General features: G+C 36.1%; 1 protein-coding gene across 2 annotated transcripts in view; it reads left to right on the top strand.

The window, feature by feature from the left end:
- The window catches only part of PRKD1 (protein kinase D1), a 114,264-nt gene that overhangs the window by 68,090 nt on the left and 26,815 nt on the right, over positions 1–19,359 (top strand). Inside the window, exons 3-7 of one of the 2 annotated variants that reach the window (XM_056493941.1) lie at positions 3,855–3,986; positions 4,679–4,839; positions 7,546–7,569; positions 16,013–16,223; positions 17,851–17,928. In XM_056493941.1, coding sequence (XP_056349916.1) covers positions 3,855–3,986; positions 4,679–4,839; positions 7,546–7,569; positions 16,013–16,223; positions 17,851–17,928 — 606 coding nt within the window. The remainder of the gene's footprint in view (positions 1–3,854; positions 3,987–4,678; positions 4,840–7,545; positions 7,570–16,012; positions 16,224–17,850; positions 17,929–19,359) is intronic. The other variant, XM_056493942.1, reaches the window with a different exon arrangement.

The raw sequence follows: 19,359 nt of genomic DNA, 5'->3' as shown, positions 1-19,359 counted from the left end.
ATCTCACCTCTGCTTATAGTTCAGAGCCCTTTCAGACTTGGAACACAAAATGAAGTAAATCATTTGCCTCTTTCTGAAAGCAAGACCTTGCTTCCCTCATTTGCAATGTCTTCATGTTTTACTTTCCAGCTGTGCTGAATGATAGGTCTTGCTGCTGAGCCCAGAACAGGGAGTACTAGCCATTAACAGCCAAGTCATTAATAGACCTGATGAAATAGTCTTGTCAAAACTGTTGCAGTTTCAATGTCTGTGTTTTGGTGATACTAGGAAAACTTAAATAGATGATGACAAGGTAGTCTGAGTTAACAGTGTCATATTAAGAATATAATATTGCAAACTTTTCTGCAGAGTAATTAAGCTTTCTAGGATGTGCTTACAGCCATATTTGGAAGTCCCTCTTTTTTACAGCACAATTTTACATACAGCCACAAAATTGTCTTCACCCCATCAGTACTCTGTCAAACCAAAAGGGTAGCCTGATTACAGAAGGTTTTTGTTACCAAGAAAGGCTTCAATTTAATCTGGAAAAAATATACATATCTTTCTCTAAATCAGCAGGGTATTAGTTTGTTGTTTTTGTTTTTCAGTGAATAACAGGAATATTTTGAAAGTTAAAGATTTGAACATTAATGGCTGTATGAAAGGCTTCCTAGACATGTAAGTTTAAAAAAGTTGCTTGGATGGTAGGAAGAAGTTTAAAAGGAGGACCTAATTTATAAATCACTTCCTAAGGCAAAACTACTCGTGGGAGATTTGGATTTTCAGGTTTGCTTCTACAGAGAAAATTACATATGCTTCTCACAATCCCCAGTTTTATTAAGCTATTTTAAGATAATATCTTTTTAAGTCATTATCTAAATTATTAAACCAATTGAATTTAACTGAGTTACTGATTTTTCTGTTGGCTGTTTGTGGTTTTGCTGCACAATTCATATTATTTGTAAAACTACCCAGTAAATCAATGTAAAACTTCTCTTCAGTCTTCCAATTTAGTAAGTGTCATTGATGCAAAAGAGGACTTAAATACAGGCATAATGTTAGGTTATTCAATGCAATTTTTCTGAACTTAGATACATAAATACTTTGCTAAATTGAGATTTAGGCCATTTTTATTGTACGTATCCATTGTTTTAATTGTTGTTTGGTTATTACTTATATGCGTGTATACAAACAACATCAGGAAAGTCTATTTTTATAAACAAAAAGTTTTTGTCTCTACAATTTTCATATATGTTATCAAAATTCATGGCTATCATGTCTTGAGAGTGTTAACAGTAGGGTTTTCTTTGTCTTCTCCTTGGAGAGAGGTGCATACTCACTGAGTATCTTGTTTCCATCAGCTTCTTGATTTTAGTTGGAAGCTTCTTGAACCAGCTGGAAGCTGGTAGGGCATAGTGTTCCAGTTTTGGTATGTGTCTTTGAAAAGGCTCCTACACACATACATACATACATACCTTTTGCATTATCATCTCATTTGCAAAGAATCAGAGATGTTAATCACAATATTCTTCATAAAGCTGTAGGTAAATATGCTATGCAAAATCCATGAACAAAAGTCTGGAACAGAAGAGCTGAGGCTCGAAACTCTAGATGGAAAGTCTGATGGAGACAAGTAGAGAGATGGGAAGGCTTAGTGATGTGCTTGTAGCTGAGTTGCTGAGGAGATGTTGTAGCATGTTGTAGTGTGTTGTGTGGCTGGAGTCTCCAAAGTTCTGAAGACCATGTCTTCACAGATATATCATAATTTCATAGACCAGGCAAGAGAAGAGGAAGTGATCAAGGTTCAGTATGATTTGCATCTATACTTTGATCTCATCCAGCTGCTGATCTATCACAGCTCAGTTGGTACCGTATGTGGTAGGACCATACAGGTGTCTGCTGCCTGTGACAACTTTTCCTCCTTTGGCCACATGCTAGCCATAGTAGAGGCCCTGAAAAACAATTCCTTCTTGAACTTCACAAATAAGTGAGCTACTGGGAAGGTCTTGTCTGAATTCATATATTCAATATGAAATTAAAGAGGGAAGTTAATATGCTTGTATTTTGTTTTCTTTGTACAGGTGAAGTATACAAATGTGTATTTGTATTTTAATAACATCTAAATATATTTTAAAGCTTTGAGTGCTTGACCCTTCCAACATACTCTTTGATTTGGTTGGAAGTGTAGAAAAACATCTGGCAATGTGCAGAAAAAGATGGTTCACTCTAAATCCTAAGGTAAAATCACAATAAATCTGTTCAACATCTAAAATGTGTACTGAAGGGAGGGTGTCAAGAAGCTGGAGCCAGGTTCTTTTCAGTGGTGCTGAGCAATAGGACAAGAGGCAATGGGCAAAAACTGATGCACTGGAAGCTCCACTGGAATGTGAGGAAGAACTTTACTGTGCAGGTGACCGAGCACTGGATTGTTCTAGTAAATATTTTTTTAAAATTTGAATTTAGGTATGATTGGAATCAATAGATCCTACTTTTTTGATGGTTTTCTGAATACTTTTGTTAATAGATCACAAGACTGCTTGAGACTAGAAACTGATTTTTACTGTGGACAATTTTGGAAAAGAGTAACAGTTTTTTTGCAGAGAAGCAACTGAGACCAGAACATAAGTTTTTATTGGTACCCTCCTCTAGTTAGCTAAAAAATGTTTTCTTGATCAGTATTCAGGTTTTTGGTTCTCTTTTCATTAGTAGACAAGGAACAAACCAGGGTATTTGGATCTCTTAGGAATTCCTTTGAATGGAACCATTTAAAAGCAGGGCAGGGGGGGGAGGGTTGTTTTGGTTTTGGGTGTTTTGGTTTTTTTTCCTTTCTGTCAGTTGCAAATCAGGAATGTATTTCCATTGAAAGACAAAGTTAAGTGCCTACATACCTATTGCATTCATCCTGCTATCTTTGAAGACTAAGCATACAAATAACTTGTTTAAATAGCAGTCTGAATGAGATCAAATGTTTGCATATGTGATTAGTATTTAATAACATTTGACAGATATTTCTTTAGGCTATCTGATACATGTTTGAGATATTTAATAAGAAAAGGAAATATTTCATTTAAGTCTGTTTTTAAAAGTGTTGTGGTACTTGTTGTCTCTGTATTATAAATAGCTTTTAAAACATTTTAGTTTGTTATTTTTATAGTTTGTGCTAATGCCTTTAACTAGCCCCTCTAACTTTTGCAACTCTTACAGTAGTTACAGGCTCATGTCACCTTGTAAAGATTTTGTACTTCAAGAAATGCATAATTGTCTTCTAGGCTGCCCTGCAAGGTTTTTTCTTTGTTGATATTTGGGTATATCATTACATGTTTTGTTTTTAAGCTCTAATATATGTTTTCAACTAGTGTGATCAGTTCACCGATCCCAACAGTGGCTGCTGAATTAATTCTACCAAGTGATCAGTAGAAACAGACTATTTTAGATACACTTTCATTTACTTGTCAAAAAAACCTTCCAGAATTTGTTTACTGGATGTGTTCAGTTTATTTTATGTATGTGTACCTTCAAGGTGCAGTGAGTCATGCCTGTAAAAGAGTATTTTGAAAAATTCCTGACATTTGATTGGACTCCGACAATTTTGGTAAATGTTGATATGCTATTATACTCCTGTGTTTGACTGGAAAAATATTGTCAGAGGTGTCATTGCAGGTTTGTAAATGCAGGTTTATGCTTTTTTCAGTGGCCATTGTAGTCTGAAGGTATACCATCACTCTTTTTATCTTCAAAATATTGTGCAGGGAACAATTCCAAGTCCAAGGTTCAACACCATAGTGGCCAAAAGGAGTTTTGCTTTGTTCTATCATGAAGTACCACATCAGTACTTACGTTACTAATTCTGTTATTTTTTTTGTATGATCTTACAGCTTCTGCTACTTTTGAAGACTTTCAAATCCGGCCCCATGCTCTGTTTGTTCACTCGTATCGAGCTCCAGCCTTTTGTGACCATTGTGGAGAGATGCTGTGGGGGCTGGTGCGTCAGGGACTCAAATGTGAAGGTAAGCTGCAGTGAGATGCAATCTTTCAGTCTAAACAAGAGACTTCTCCATTCTACTTCTGTGTGTTGGGTCTAGTGCTGATTTAAAATTTGTTAGAGACAGTAAGAAATGTCAAAGTAGTTAACTGATTAAAGAACTTACCTTTTGACTACTCTAAGGCCTTAGATACGGCTCTGTGACCTTGAGTGTAAAAAATTTTGTTGATAAGTATTTTTAAGAAAGTGCTACATGTCTTACTCTTCCCTTACAATTCTTAATGAGCCTGTGAATCATTTTGTATCACAGTAATATTGATTATTTAACTGAAGTTACTATCAATCCATATAAGTTCATAATAGCTAAGTTTTCTCATTTTGCCACACCTATTTGATTCTGGTAGGCTGAATCCAACAGAATATACCATTTGCAGTGAGATGCCCTTGCCTCTCAAGTGCTGGTCATAGAAATTCCCTGCACTTTGAGACCATAGATTTTGAAAAAGAGAAAAGCCACTGGTTGTAGATGTATCTATTTTGAGCTGATAACATTATGTCTCTAAAAATTTGCTGGAATAGAAGAGCAGAGTAGAGGGAAAAGTTTAATCAAAATTATGGCTAATGTTTTTGAATTTGTGTTGTTTTTGAAAAATCCAAAATCATTTGCTTTTTTGAGTAGTAAACCATAATCAGATGGTTTTAAATTTCTCTTTTCAGGATGTGGTCTAAACTACCATAAGAGATGCGCGTTTAAAATTCCTAACAACTGCAGTGGTGTACGGAAAAGACGCCTGTCAAATGTATCCCTGACAGGACTGAGCACCATTCGAACAGTTTCTGCAGAGCCCTCACCCAGCGTGACGGATGAAGCCCTTCTGGTATGGGATTCCCTAGCTCTAGAGGCCATGGGAGGAGCTGAGAAACGATGACATTTCATGCTGTAGAATCTGGTTTTGCCTGTTACAGACTACAGAGGAGGGTGGTATGTAAATTATAAAGTAAGAGAAGGCATCTTGACGTAAAAGGGAGGTCACCAGCATAAGGTATGTGGGTTTAAGGTATGTGTCACTTCTGATACTCCCAGGAGTCTCCTCCTTTGTCAAGAATTAGGTTGTTTTTAAGGTCTAAAACTGCCACCCATACTAATATAAGTAGCTGGATCTTGGAGACTCTCTTTTGGAATTAGATGTAGAATTGCTTCAGTATCGGACCATTATTTCACTTGGTATATTGAATAGGAAAGATTTGCCTCATTAGGACACTGACTCAGACACCACAGCATTAAACTGGGTATCTGTCACAGTCAATTTGTGGTTAATTAGTTGGAGCCTGCATATTTGGCATATTTCTGGGTGTTCAGAAGATAGTAGGAGAAATCTCCATTAGATCCTTAAATGGCTCTTTGTGGTGAATGTTTTTATATGTATATATAGACGTACAGTATACACAAAAGCATGCAAATATATGGTATATTTGTATATTCATTAATATATTAGTTTCCTGAAATGAAAGCAACTCTTCTGAGAACAAAATGTTGTTGGGAAATTACAATGATACCTATTTTTTATTTTTAGCGTGTTTGTTCTTTTTAGCACTCATGGTCATAATATACTTGAATAGTTAAGATTTTACACAGTGTATAAATGAGTCCACTCCTAAGTGAAGGTTTTGAAAACCTTAAGGTTTAAAAGAGTGGAAAGAATTTATAAGTACACACATCAATTATCATGTTTTCCTCTCAATTAGAATATTAAACTTATTAAACTTGACATACTAAAAGGACACTATTGCAAATTATGTAGACATGGTATTAGATGCAGTACCATCTACGAACCATAATTATGTACTTGTGCTACTGATTATCATTAGTCTAAAGCTACTTGGAAATTAAGGTTAACATTATGAATCTGTATTTTTAATTGAAAAGCTGCATAAATGAGTAAGGTGCTTAAGTTCTGCAAACTATAGCAACAAATGTTTACGGATTAATCATAATTCTCAGCAGGTTGTTTCAGAAATTACTTAGACCAAGACAGAAAATTTTGAGGAAGGCTAGCCCTAATTCTGATCTTTTTTTTTTTTGGGTTTGGTTTAAAAAAATTGTATAAGTCAGCATCCTGGTATACCCTCTATAAATATTCTGCATTTCACTGTACAGTTAAAATGTAGCAAAAATTTTTCAATTTGAAAACAAATTATATGACTGTGTTGTTTGCTGACACATTCTTATACAAAATACCTGTTTTGCAAAGCTATATATTTCAGAATGTTTGAAAGCATTAAAATTGCCAGTGAAGAAATGCAGTAAGTGTCATCTATACTGCAGGCTATACTTCTGAGAGCTTGTAAACATTGGTGTCCCTGTGTTGATTATTCAGAACATCACACATGCTCACACACACCTGCACACCCAAAGAAAATATATTTACAGCAGGTAAAGGGATGGGCCTAGAGAAATCAAATAGCTTTCTTATCTCACTTTTATTTCATGACATCATGGTATCAATAGATTTTTGGAAATGCTCTCACATGTGGCTTCTATATGTCTTTTGTTCTGTTTAATTTTTTTCCTTTGAATGCATTTCCATCCCTGCCTTCCCTCCCCCATTCCCACTCCCCCAGCTTTTTTTAAGTGGCATAAGCTTTGTCAATTCTCATGTACCAGATCTGTCCTTTGGACTCAATCCTTCAGCAGTGCTTGTGAGATAAGTTTTATGACAGTTTATACCGTAATGCCAATCAAACCATGCACTTTGGAATGTCTTTCATTTTTCTACAGTCTGTGTGAATATACTGAAAAACATCAACCTTGTTCATGAAACTGTATCATATATTACTAATATTGACATGTTACTTGAATCACTGCTAACAAAATACGATCTCTGTTATATCTACCAGTTCTTCAAATAAGACTAAAATAAATGTATTTTTACCCCCACTTATCATGTAGAGCCAGAGCAGTTGAGAGAGAATAATTCCTTGAGATCTTTGATATATGTAATTATCAAACTGAGTTGTTTCTTCTTTTTTTGTTGATGTTGTGTGCACCTGATAGGAGACACAGTGTGTAAGCCTGCCTTCTGGAAAAATGACACTTATAAAGTGAATAAGTTATGCCCCGTCTCATTAAATTTTGTAATTTAAAAATCTTGGAGGCAGGATAATGTGGAATCATGCAAAATGTACCTATACTTTAATTATCCTTGCATAGGGAACCACCATGCACAAAACAGTTTCAGTTTGGGTACAAATTAGCCAATGAAACATTTCATTTGAGCTGAAAATGACTGCAGCTTTAAAACTCTACCTGCAAAGAATAAAATCTTCTTTTGATTCTTGACTTAGTAATGTAAACTCTCTATTGATTCTTAACTTATTAATATAAAAGTCATCAACAGAAATGCTAAAAACAAAGTAGAACTAGGCAGATGCAGATGCAGTTCTTAAGCATTAATTCTGTAAAAAAGAATGAGGGTGTAATATAATCCCACATTCATGCTTGCTTCTAAAATAACATTATTTTCTGTCTTTTTCTCCCTGTTATTTCTTTGTTCTGTTTTTTCTTCTTTCCAACTACCTGTCAGTCTCCTGTCAGCCCTGGCTATGAGGTATGTACTGAATTTACTCTCTACCGTGCTATCAGCAACATCCTCTTTTATGATTATCAGAAAGAATTTGAAGGCATGCAGGAATTAAATCAGATCTGATTCAGTCCAGATTCCAAAGTGAAGGTTGTAATTCTTATACCAAACAATAAAATTAGTGAACGTTAAAATGTTTCAATACAAAAGTGACTTTTTCATTTCTTAGACATGAAAGAGGTCATTGGTTAGACTGAAGCCCTATTTTAAGCTGGTAGTAACACATGGGAAAAAATTTTAACTTCACTTTCTGGACTTGGGAATTTGCTAGAGTAATGTAGAAAATAAGTATTTTATTTTAAAGTTGAACAAACCACACATTCCAGTGCTCACCAGCAATGAACTTCTCATCATACTACCATTGGGGTAGCTCTTTCATTTAGACTATGGTTGAATTAAAAAAAAACCCAAACAGTCTAGGATTCAATATTTCTGTGGAAATAGCCATGAACAGTGTACAAATAAGTTTACAGCTGTATATAAAAAGAGTGTCAAGTAAAAATAAAAAATAAAAATATTAGTGGATGATTCATGTCAAAGGTTGCTCTCTTTGGCTTTCACTATGGATTTTCTGAAGAAGTTTGGTTTATGTTTAAAGTTTCAAAAGCTTTTGAAACTAAGAAGTATTGGCATCTTTCCCTTGCAGCATGTATTTGGGATGCAACCAGAAAAGAGCAGGCTTTGCAAATGTTAGAAATACTACATTTTAGAAATATGACATAGTTAGTCTGAGGAATATTCTGTTATGCTAAAATGAAGATTTCCATGGCCAAACGTTTATGTCTTTGAAAGAAATAATTTCATTTCCTATAATCATAGAATGGTTTAGGTTGGAAGGGACCTTAAAAATCACATGGTTCCAACGCTCTATAATAATTAGGGTCATCTCCCACTAGACCAGTTGCTCAAAGCCCCACTGAACACTTCCAGGGATAAGGTTTCTATTTCTTCCGAAAACACATATATTCTTACTGTGTGCCCCAGAATTCCAGCTCCACACAATATCCATAAACCACAGTTTTTGTAATATCTAAATACAGTGCTGTCTGATAAATGATTAATCCACCAATCTGGATGATGGATGAGTTGCCCTAAAGTAGCAGTGGTTAAAGGTAGGCATGGAAAAAAATGGTATTTGGAGGAAAAGCAAAATCGTATTTCTCTTGTGAAAAGAAAATGAGTTAGCTATCTATGGTTTTGCTTTAAAATACATTTATATGACACAGTAGAATTGTATTTCTATTTTTTAATGTATGTTTCCATTATTTTGGGAAGTTTTATTTGTTTTCTAGAAGTAATGAATCAGGTCATTCTATAAACATACTTGAAGTGTTTTCTCAGAGAAAGTCTAGCTGAGCTTTGCTTTTAAAATAGGAATCATGTCTCTCATGGGGCATAGGTAAGGGGAATGTTACATATTATCTTCGCTTTTTGATGAAGAATCAGGAATTACTGTTCTTTTGCTAAATAATTTAAAATTTAAAATGTAAATAGTATTGGTTGAAAAGACTATTTATATGTCACTGACAGAATACAAAGCACCAGGTGTTGCTTGCCTCTGTAGATTTGTTATAAGCAGAGCTGGCTTGAGGCTTTTTAGCTATATATAGAAGAGTGATTCTGCAGAACTAGGACACTAGATGCTCTGGGAGGGAATTGTCTTGAGTCATAGGTGGCCATTTTCTCTTTCTTCCCTCACATCCATCACTTAATACAGATGCCCTTTTGTCTTAGCCCATTGGAATAAGGAGTCCTTGTTTCCAGTGACTCAGAAATAGCCACTCTAAGAAGCCTTTGTTTTCCACACTCCTACAGAAGATGCATCTCCTTTTCCCAGTTCCAGTCTCTATAAAGTCTTGTGTGCCTTCCCAGCTCACTGAACTGGGAAAAAAAGGCCCTTAAGGGAGGGAATAAAGAAAAGCTGGGGTGTTGCAGTTGAGAGCATCTTGGTGCCTTAAACCACTTCTAATTACAAGTCCTTTTCTAATGGCTGAAGTAGAGTTCATTAAGACCTAAGATCCTCAAAGGCAAAGTTAATATTTTCTTTTGAAGGCACTAGAGTTAACTGTGAATTAATACCATTCTGTTTTGTTCTTGTCACCCTCAAGTTATCTTTCCATGCTCCAGATACACATTGCACATTCCGCTCTGTCTGAATGGGAACTTACTTTCAGTGTGCCCATATGTTTAGTAAAAAATCCCTGTGCTGTTTTGGATAGAGCTCCTGGAGTTTGCTCCAAAATCTAGAGTTTATTTAAAAGTAATAGAAGGGGAAATAGAGGCTTTGAGTAATTAAAGCAATCCTTAAGTGACATTCACATTGATCTGGTGTCAGATCCACCGGGTGAATATTGGGTCGTGCACTGAACAGAATTAAGATTTGAGAACTCAGTGAATCTGACACTGAAAGTTGAATATTTAAATAGGAATTTGAGTTAATTTAAAATATTAATAAATATTTTATGTATTTTTTTAGTTTTCTTGCCTTTACAATAACTTAAAATAGTGAAGCATACTAAAGGTCAAAATCAAAAAGTATTTCAAGTAGTAGTAGTAATTCTCTTTTTCTTAAAGCATTGCATATCTATGGTATTCAAAGTTCAGCTGAACCCCATATTAAATCATTTTTGGAAACAGAAGGTAAATTTGGACTGGCTTGCTTTGCACACTGCTATGCCATAAAATAATAGTAGTCCCAGTACTACCTGCCATACACTAAATGTTATAGAAGTGAATTTGTTGTAACCAATGCAAACTACATTAGTGCTTTCCTGACCTAGTTTGCCTCAATATGATTGTGTCTGTAAGATGCTGGAAAAAAGGCTTTGTGCCATATAAGTCTTAGTATGGCTGCTGGTGCTAGCAAATCCAAAAAGAAAGGGCTTTTGTTTTGGGAATTCCCTGGTTCTGAAGAGTCAGCACAGTCCCACAATGCCTGCTGAAACCCAGTAATCTTTTATTGCCAGTTTCCAAAATAAGGCAGGTTACAGACAGAGCATTCAAACCACTGTCTGCTGCTATTGATGTCTGAGTAGGGGAATGGCAAACATAATAATAGCCAACTGTGGATAGTTTAATATTAACAGCTTGTACTGCAGTCAGTTCTTTGATGTGTTTACACATGCAAAAGTGAAATGTTTTTCAGACCATAGCTATCTAACTGTGGTGCTTGTAGGATTAAATCATGCACTTGACTTAAAGAGAGGAGTGCAAGAAGCCTTGAAAGACAACACAGTTGATTGCAGTCTGAGTGTGGTATTTCAGTATATTTAACTGAAGATTTGTTTCTTTGAATTCACTTAATTACAGTCACATAGTTTAATTTGTAAAAGAAAGTCAACATTTGCATTGCATTAAAAACAGAGTTCCTGTGGTTACATAGCACCTCACTTGACAGTAGCTTCCTGTGAAGAAATTGTGCATGAACATACTAAGGCTTTATCCTCTGCCTTTAATATAGGAAGGAAAAGCATGTTTCAAAAAGTCTGCTTTAACACTAAAAATGAAACTTCATGCAGTTACTGCTGTTTGGTTTTGTAAAATAGACATCACTTTTCTCTGTTGTCCCAGTAAATAAAAATCCCTAGATTGTATTAGTTTATTCCTTTGTTGAGGCAAACATTTCAAAATTGTAGGAATACTTTTATTTCTGATTGAATATCTCTGTAAAAATGTATCGGTAAACTACAGGAATAATAGTGCAACACTTCTTAGATATTGAGCCTGCAAAAGGTTAGCATTTCTTTGTGTAAGTTTTGAAAAAAACATATATTTAGGAGAGTATAGGTTGTGTAACACATTCTCTTCTGAGAGAAGGTTACTGACTTGAGCATGTTTCTACAAGCATGATTGCCAAAATGAAAATACTTGCTCTCTGGCTCTTACAGAACATGAAGCTTTTTGGTAAAGTATTTTCAGAATCCCTAGGACATTTTTAGTGGGACTGTCATAACGTTTTAAAAGGAATAAGGTAAACAGCAGTCTCCTATGTTTTAGACTAGCCCATGCAGCTGGGTTGCAGAGCTGTTCCCAAGAGGCCAGCTCTGTGTCCAAGCAGTCAGCTTTTATTGCTTCCCATTAGTCCCTTCAGCATCTCCCTGCAGTTTCTTCGATTTCTGTGCCTGGAAGGAATAGGTATGAATGCTACAAGACAGTAAAACACATCCAGGTAGTAAGGGCAGCTGAATCTATTGATGGGGAGTCAGTATTTATTTCAGTTTCTTAATTGCATTTTGCAGTGTATTTGGACAGGGTAGAAGAGACAGGAAAGATCTGCTGAGCTATTTTTACCTTAGGGGGACTGTCTTCTTCCTGCGGTTACTGTACAATGGTTTTATGCTTCTGGCTAATGTAGACAAATTGTTGTGTCTTCTAATAGCTTTTAACAAAGCTCACCAGAATTCACATGAGGGGCTTCAGTATATTTAAAAAATTCAAAGAAATTGAACAAGAAGCAAGGCATCAGTTAAATAAAAGTCATGAGGAATGCCCCATGTTGGGGAAAAGATTGGCACATCTTCCTTCTTGGAGTTAAAAAAAAAACACCTTTTTTTTTTTTTTTTTTTTTTTTTCCCTCCCCAAAATTCTATTATATATTCTTACAGTTAAAAGATAATTGAAGTATCTGGATGCGATCAGTGTCACAGTCCAGTTTTCTTGGTATTTGTTGTCATTTGGAAAATCATACTCTTGAGCTGTTAAAATATAGATTACCTTGCTGGGATGATTGTTCTAAAGGACTGTTTAGTATTTGGAACTGTGCAGGCTGTTAGTTTCCATGGTGTAATCTGGTTAAGCAGTCATTTCCTGGGAAGTGTCCAGACTTGCTGAGTCAGTAGTCTGGCTGGCTACCAGGAAAAACTCATTTATCTTTCTAACAAACCAGGCAAGCCAGCTGAGAAGAAGGTGCTCTGTGGAGGAGATTTTTGCTTTTCCAGTGAAAATAGGATAGTTCCTGGTTTCCTGTGTTTTCAGGGGCTTAAAATTGTAGCATCTGTCTGATGCTGGGAGTGCTGAAAGTTTGAGTTGAGGGATCTTGACAGGGCTTTTGGATGATACTGGGAGGAGAAGCTTATCTGACAAGAGGGAGGAGGTACTCCTCCTAGTCAGTCAGTCATCAGAGGGTGTGGAAGATGCTCCAGTTGCTGGTGCCATGAATTATCTGTCACCAGCTTCCCTTCCCCTGTTACCTTTGAGCAGGACCCAGGGGGCACATTGCCTCTGACTGGAAGAGGGAAGGAGTGAAGTCAGGCAGATCAGGCCTGGGCATGCAGGAGTGAGACCAGATCCATGATTTCTGATGTCTTTTCCAGCATGGGAGAAGGTGAAACTCAGCTTTACCTCTTGACCTCTTTACCTCTTGCAGAAAGCACTGCAAGTTGAGGACTGCTGGTGCCTTACATGGCATATAGCACATAGCAGCCCAGCACTTGTGGAATGGCAAAGAGAAGCTTTTCTCTATAAATTGAACTTGAAGACTGACATCTTACAGTAGTTTAGTTGGTTTGATATCCATTACTGCTTGAACTGTAGAGAACACTTACGGATTACTAAGAAAAACTTAGTTAATTGTCTGTTCAGGAACACAACTTGACAGCCACGTGAAATGAGACTTGCAGTAAATATTTCAGAAATTATAACTGTGCATTGACTAATATATATTTGGAGAAAGAACCCTACCAAACAACATGACAGAAGCTTTATTAATGGTAACTCTATTTGATCAAGTTATCTATTTGATCAGAGTTATCTCAGAAACAATGAACTCAATGTAGGGCATCTAGAATTCACTTTTTGTTCAACCTGACCTTTTCTCAGAAATATACACTAGCACATTAAAATTGAAAAATCTGCCAGCAATTTGAGCAAAAAATATAGCAAATAATTTGTCCCACTCTTATACTGTACCCCACCTGAGATTTGATCAAACATCTAGGTCAGAAGCAAAGCTGTAGGGAAGACTGTCTCTCTCTGTTAATCATAGCTGCCCAAAATTAGTCTCAGTACATTTCTGCAACACTACTGAAGTTTCTAAAACCTGCAAGGCATTTGGTGAGGAAAACTGCCAAACCAGCTTTATAAAATCCTTTAAGCATGAAGTCACCTAAGTATAAATCATTTGGACTTTGCTTTTTGTAGTATTCAGTTGCCAAAATAATTCTGGGTTAGGCGATAATTTGGAAAATGAAGGCAGAGAGTGATCAGAGAAAATAGGGTTTAATTTAGATGATATTAGTCAGGATGCTAAGAGAGATGACAGCATTAGGAAATATTTGGATCACTTTTACTGCAGACAAGTGTAAGATTATCATTAGAGCTATTTCTTGACAAGGATGGTAAACTGAAGTATTAGCTTGCTATAGTGACATAATGAAAAGAAGTACTAGAACTCTTTCCCTTAAATATTCTCACTCTTTTTCATTTAAGCTTCATTTTAAGACGCTAGCATCACTACATGCAAAATGTCCACCAAATGCCCAGATTCAAGAAAGAGAGAGCAAAGTGTTTGACTAAGGTGTTGCAAGCAGTTACTGGAATTAAGACAAACCCTGTAGGAATTATTTTTTTCAAAAAGAAAATACTTCCATTAAATCGTAGTAAGCCACAAGTAAAACTCTTCTTGTGGGCACTGAAGAGCAAACTCAGGGCTAGATCTCTGGTCATAGGGCAGGGTTGAGGCTGTAACTTGCAAGGCACTGAACTAGGACTATGAAGTAACATCAGTCTGGACCAAAATTGTTTCTATTCTACACAGGCATTAAACTGAGAGAACTGCATCTCTATTTGTCATTGCTCCTTGTGAGCTTTGCCCTGTTCACAAACACTGAGGATTGTAATTTCCAGGTGGCTCACACTAGCTGAGCAATGCAGTTTTCCAGAATATTTGGCTCATTCTTCTGTTCTGATGGTCTTCTGCCTTCTGTTTTACAGACCTGTTTGTGTTGACTTCATAGGACTTAGTGCAATCTCCCTTAGGAATATTAGGCAAATTTTATTAGTAGTTAAGAAATATTAAATAAATTTTATCTTAAATTGAGACTAATTAATTGTGTGGTGTTTTAGTATGCATAAGTGCATTGCAGAGCCTGCAGATTTAAACTTCAGGAAGTCATAAACCCATACCTGAGTATGTACTCAGACTTTTTCCACTTTTATTTGTGATAATAAAAAGACATGCTTACTTATGCTTCTTTCAATCTAATTTCTTTGTGGTGGCCATATGTACCTGGCTCATACAATGTATTTTACATGTTTTTCCTTTATTTGAAAGGACTGCATTAGTACAGTGAATCTGTATTCCTCTTGGAAGAGACACCTAATTCTACAGTGTAATCAAAGAATTTATCTTCATGGCAAGAAATCTATATGAACTTTGTAAGGAAGACATTTTTTTTCCCTCCTGTGGCAAATACACTGTGAAGGCAAAGCCTAGGACTAATTACTTAGGTTTTTTTTCCATTAAAATGACATTTCAATTCCTCTTTACTCCAAAAGTCTCAGAACAGAAGCATATAAAAATGTATTTTTCTATATTAGCTGACTGGGAAATAGTAGTCAGATGGCTGAATTTCTGTAGCCTTATGTGTTTTAATCTAAGCAATATTTAAAGCTAATGTCTACCTGAAGCTACTACAGTTTTTGAACAGTGCAGGCTCACTCTGAGTGATTTGTTTTCTAGCCTTCAGTTGTCAGATTATTTGCAGATGATAGTGAGAAGGTGCTGAGTTTTGAATAATCAAGCTGCATTTTCTCACTTTTTTTTCTCCTTTCAATATTAATTGTGGGTGTAGTTTGGTTGTTTCTCAAGGGCAAGTATTAGGAGAATGCAGTTTTCTAGGTGAGTTGTTTTCTGGGTTAATTATTATATGTACATCTAAATTAATTTAGTAGAGAAAGTAAGGTAACTCTTTTCTTCCAGGAATATATATATGTATATATAAATGTATAAAATAGGTATTTAAAGGGAGGGGGTGTCTGTGTACATATACACACACACCTTTAAATACCTATTGTGATCTATTGTGCATAATCTAAATGTGGTAAGGTTAGTGATAGCAAAAATTGTAAATAAAGGCGATAGAAATTACTAGTAGTTTTTCTGTTGTTAACCTATATGCACATAGAATACTGTAATAATTTTCTTAATGTTTATACAAAAAAGTTACTTTTGATATAAAATAGCAAGAGGTAAAAATGGTTTTTATCAGAATGTATAATGTTTTTCTGAGAAGTTTTAATGAGCATTTTAATTTTGATTATTTTTTTCTAATAAAAACCAGTACCATTCAAATTTTTCAAAAGCAATCTGAGAGGGGCATGATGCATCTTCTGTTAGTGTTTTGAAGTGAGGGAATAGATGAATGTGATATTTTAAAAATGAATACAAAACTCCTTTTTATGTATTTTGCAGCAAAAGACACCATCAGAATCATACACTGGGAGAGAGAAGAGGTCAAATTCACAGTCCTACATTGGACGACCTATTCAACTAGACAAGATTTTACTGTCAAAGGTTAAAGTGCCTCATACTTTTGTCATCCACTCCTATACACGTCCAACAGTTTGCCAGTACTGCAAGAAGCTTCTCAAAGGGCTTTTTAGACAGGGTTTGCAGTGCAAAGGTAAGTAAATGTCCTTCAGGAGCAGAAAAGCTATGCATAATAAAATTAATAAATTAGTGTTTGAATGGTTACTATGTAGCCTTATTCATGATTTCCTCACTGAACTGTCTATGTGTAGGCACATGTACAATTACACTGGATTAAGCTGCAGTCAAAATTACAGTAATTGGTGCTCTGTAGGAGCTGGCTGGGCTGCTGTTCATTCTTACCCTTTAGTGTATGTGCAGCAGCTCACGTTTTTCATTCAGGTGTAAATGATCTTGTATTTGGCATAGGTGAACCTGTGCTTACAGCAGAATAGTTAACATAATGGACTATGTTCTTATCTTCATTGTTTTCAATCTGCAATGTCCTGTGTGTGAATTGAAGCATATGCCTGAGCCTCAGCGGCTCATTGTTTTGGGGAAGTTGTAATGGAAGTAAAATAAGATGGGGTTATATGAGAATTCAAACCCACATTTTCAGTGTGACTACTGTGCTCTCAAGTCTCATGGCATTGTATACCTTAGTATGTGCTGAAGTGAGTCAGGTCCCTTGGATCATAGCCTAGATTGCTGGCTCACCTTAGCCTGCAAATGCAAAGCATTGTGCACTCTATGGGGTTGGAATGTTGGATAATGGATGCTTAAAATCACCTTTCTTCTATTACAATGAATAATAACTATCATAAAATTAATCACTATACTTGGTGTTACTTTTTAAACCCTGCAAAAATTCAAAGTTGCATTCATTTAATTTAAGGTGTGATTCTGATACAATTTAACTAAAGCAAAGTATCTATCAAAGCATCGCCTGTTTCAGTTCATTTTGAATCCTGGTGACCTAAGCAAATGTTAACCTAATTAAAAAAAAAATTTATCTGTAGTTTGGCACTGCTGCTGTACCTCTAGTTGGTTTCTGGATCAATCTTAAATAATTACAAGGATATAGACAAACTTAGTATATTTTTTCCTTCCTGACTCTTTGGTTTTCCTGGTGTGTTAGCAATTTACAGCTCGTAGTTTAAGTAAAATGTGCTCATAAGCCAGAAAAAACCAATTCCCGTGATATCTAATGAAGTGCTACTAACACATATGAAAGAAGTAAAAAAATATATTTGAAAAATAGGGAAAGGACTGAAAGAACTTGCAGTTGCAACTATCTAGAAGTTGCCTTGAGTTGTAAAAAACAAATATTTTCTCACTTAAAATTGTTGGCTAGGGTTCTCCTGTTTCAATTTTCAGTCATCAGTATTTCCTATGTAGTCAGTCTCTTAAACTGCAGTTGATATGCTGCAACCCATTCTGCTTCTTTCACTGGAAAAGCAGCTCTGGCTTTGGACCCAATCACTTGTGTCTCCTCATCACTCCCCTAGACAAGTTGAGCACCACTTTGGCTGCTGTAGTGCTGCTCCACCCAGCTGCTCTTGGAAAGGCTTTTATTCCCCTCAGAAACTTGGTTCTAGCATCTTCATCCTGTCCTTCCACTGACAGGCAGCATGGAGCCAGGCTAGTGCATACTGTCTGAACATATGACTTGTATTAATGAAATGATAGGGTTTAACATCTATAGGCTGGATAGCAGGAAAATATGTAATTGTGTCCCAGGAAAAGAAATAATTTGGCTGCATCCCTTTTTCACTTATCAGACTGTAGATTCAACTGTCATAAACGCTGTGCTCCTAAAGTGCCAAATAACTGCCTGGGGGAAGTTGCCATTAATGGAGGTAAGTTGCATTTACAATTGCTCCTGTCATTTCTTTAAACCATCAGTTAAATTAAAGAGAAATGTGAAACTGTGACGTGCACAAACTCACATTTTTCCATTGCTTTGGAGTGGCCTTTCCTCTGCAATATTTCTGTTGTATGTCAAAGATCAAGTGCAGGAGGACTGCTGCGGGTAGCTCATATACCATCAGTTTGGGTTGTGTTTCTGCCAAACAGGCAGCACTGGCAGACAGGCTAACCTCTGCCACAGAGGTGATGTCAGCAGCACAATGGCCTTGTGATAAAGCCTGGGAAATGCAGAATGCCAGAGGAAGGCCAAAAGCCACACACATGAGAAGTTGGCACTCACCTGTCAGCTAGAAGCACAACATTTTATTTTAATGTGAGGGGAGAAAAAAGTGGTTATGGATGATATTCCTGAGAAGGAAAAACATACCTAGAAGAACTAGGGATGCCCTTCAGAAAAGAATTCCACCATTGATGGCATAAAACTAATGATACCAGTTGCTGCAAATCAAGTCTTGACTATCTGCCGGTTTTCCCATGTGTGTGCTGCTGGTTTTGTGTTAAGCACAAGGGTGTATGGGCAGGCTCGACAGACGGTACTGCAGCAGGAAAGGAGTGGTTGTAGATGAGTTGTTGATCGCCTTGAAAATGTCACTTTCCTGTGAGATAAGGGAATGAGAAGTGAAGTCTCAGCTTCTAATGCATATTACTGTGTTAAGTTGTCAGCCTAAACTGCTGCTGAGGTTAATAAATTACCTTATGATGCATTCTTTTTCCGTGAAAACAGTGGTCTACTTTATTGAAGATGTGCCAAGAAATTCCAAAATTAGGAATGTTAACTAATATTTTTCGCAGTATTTCTCATACTAGTGTTACTGTATCACTATGAAGTTTTTATGTTTAATAAAATAATGTTTAATATGAAAATTACTACAGAGTAGTAATTTAAGTATTCCACTTGAAATGTTACAAGGTGCATGATTTTCTGGAAAGTAGATGGTGTCTTCCTATTGAATGTCCTGTCTGATGCACCTCTTGCTGGACTCTTGGAGTCACTATTATTTTTTGGTTTTTTTAATCTTGCACCATTTATACCTTACTTAACCATTAATCACCCCACAACACAAATATTTATTCAGGAGTGCAAGTAATGTTGCCAATGGAAATTTGTGATTTGGTTTTCAAAAACTAAAATGTACACCATGAGATGTTCATTCCATTGATGGGAGTATAAAGTTTTCCCTGAGATTTGCAGTAGAGAAAGTAACTATATCTGTTTTATAAATGATAAACTTTTTCCTGCATAGGTGCAGTTTAAGAGAGGAGCGATTGATCTGAAGTGCTGTGAAAAAGATAGGAAGGAACATAAACTTTATTTCTGCACAACTGAACTAAATGAACAAAATTTACATTTGCTTCTGAAG

This window comes from Oenanthe melanoleuca, chromosome 5 (assembly GCF_029582105.1).
Source record: "Oenanthe melanoleuca isolate GR-GAL-2019-014 chromosome 5, OMel1.0, whole genome shotgun sequence".
Classification (NCBI taxonomy): Eukaryota; Metazoa; Chordata; class Aves; order Passeriformes; family Muscicapidae; genus Oenanthe; species Oenanthe melanoleuca.
The sequence above is the reverse complement of the archived record's forward strand: the minus strand, read 5'-3'. Positions and strand labels throughout refer to the sequence as shown.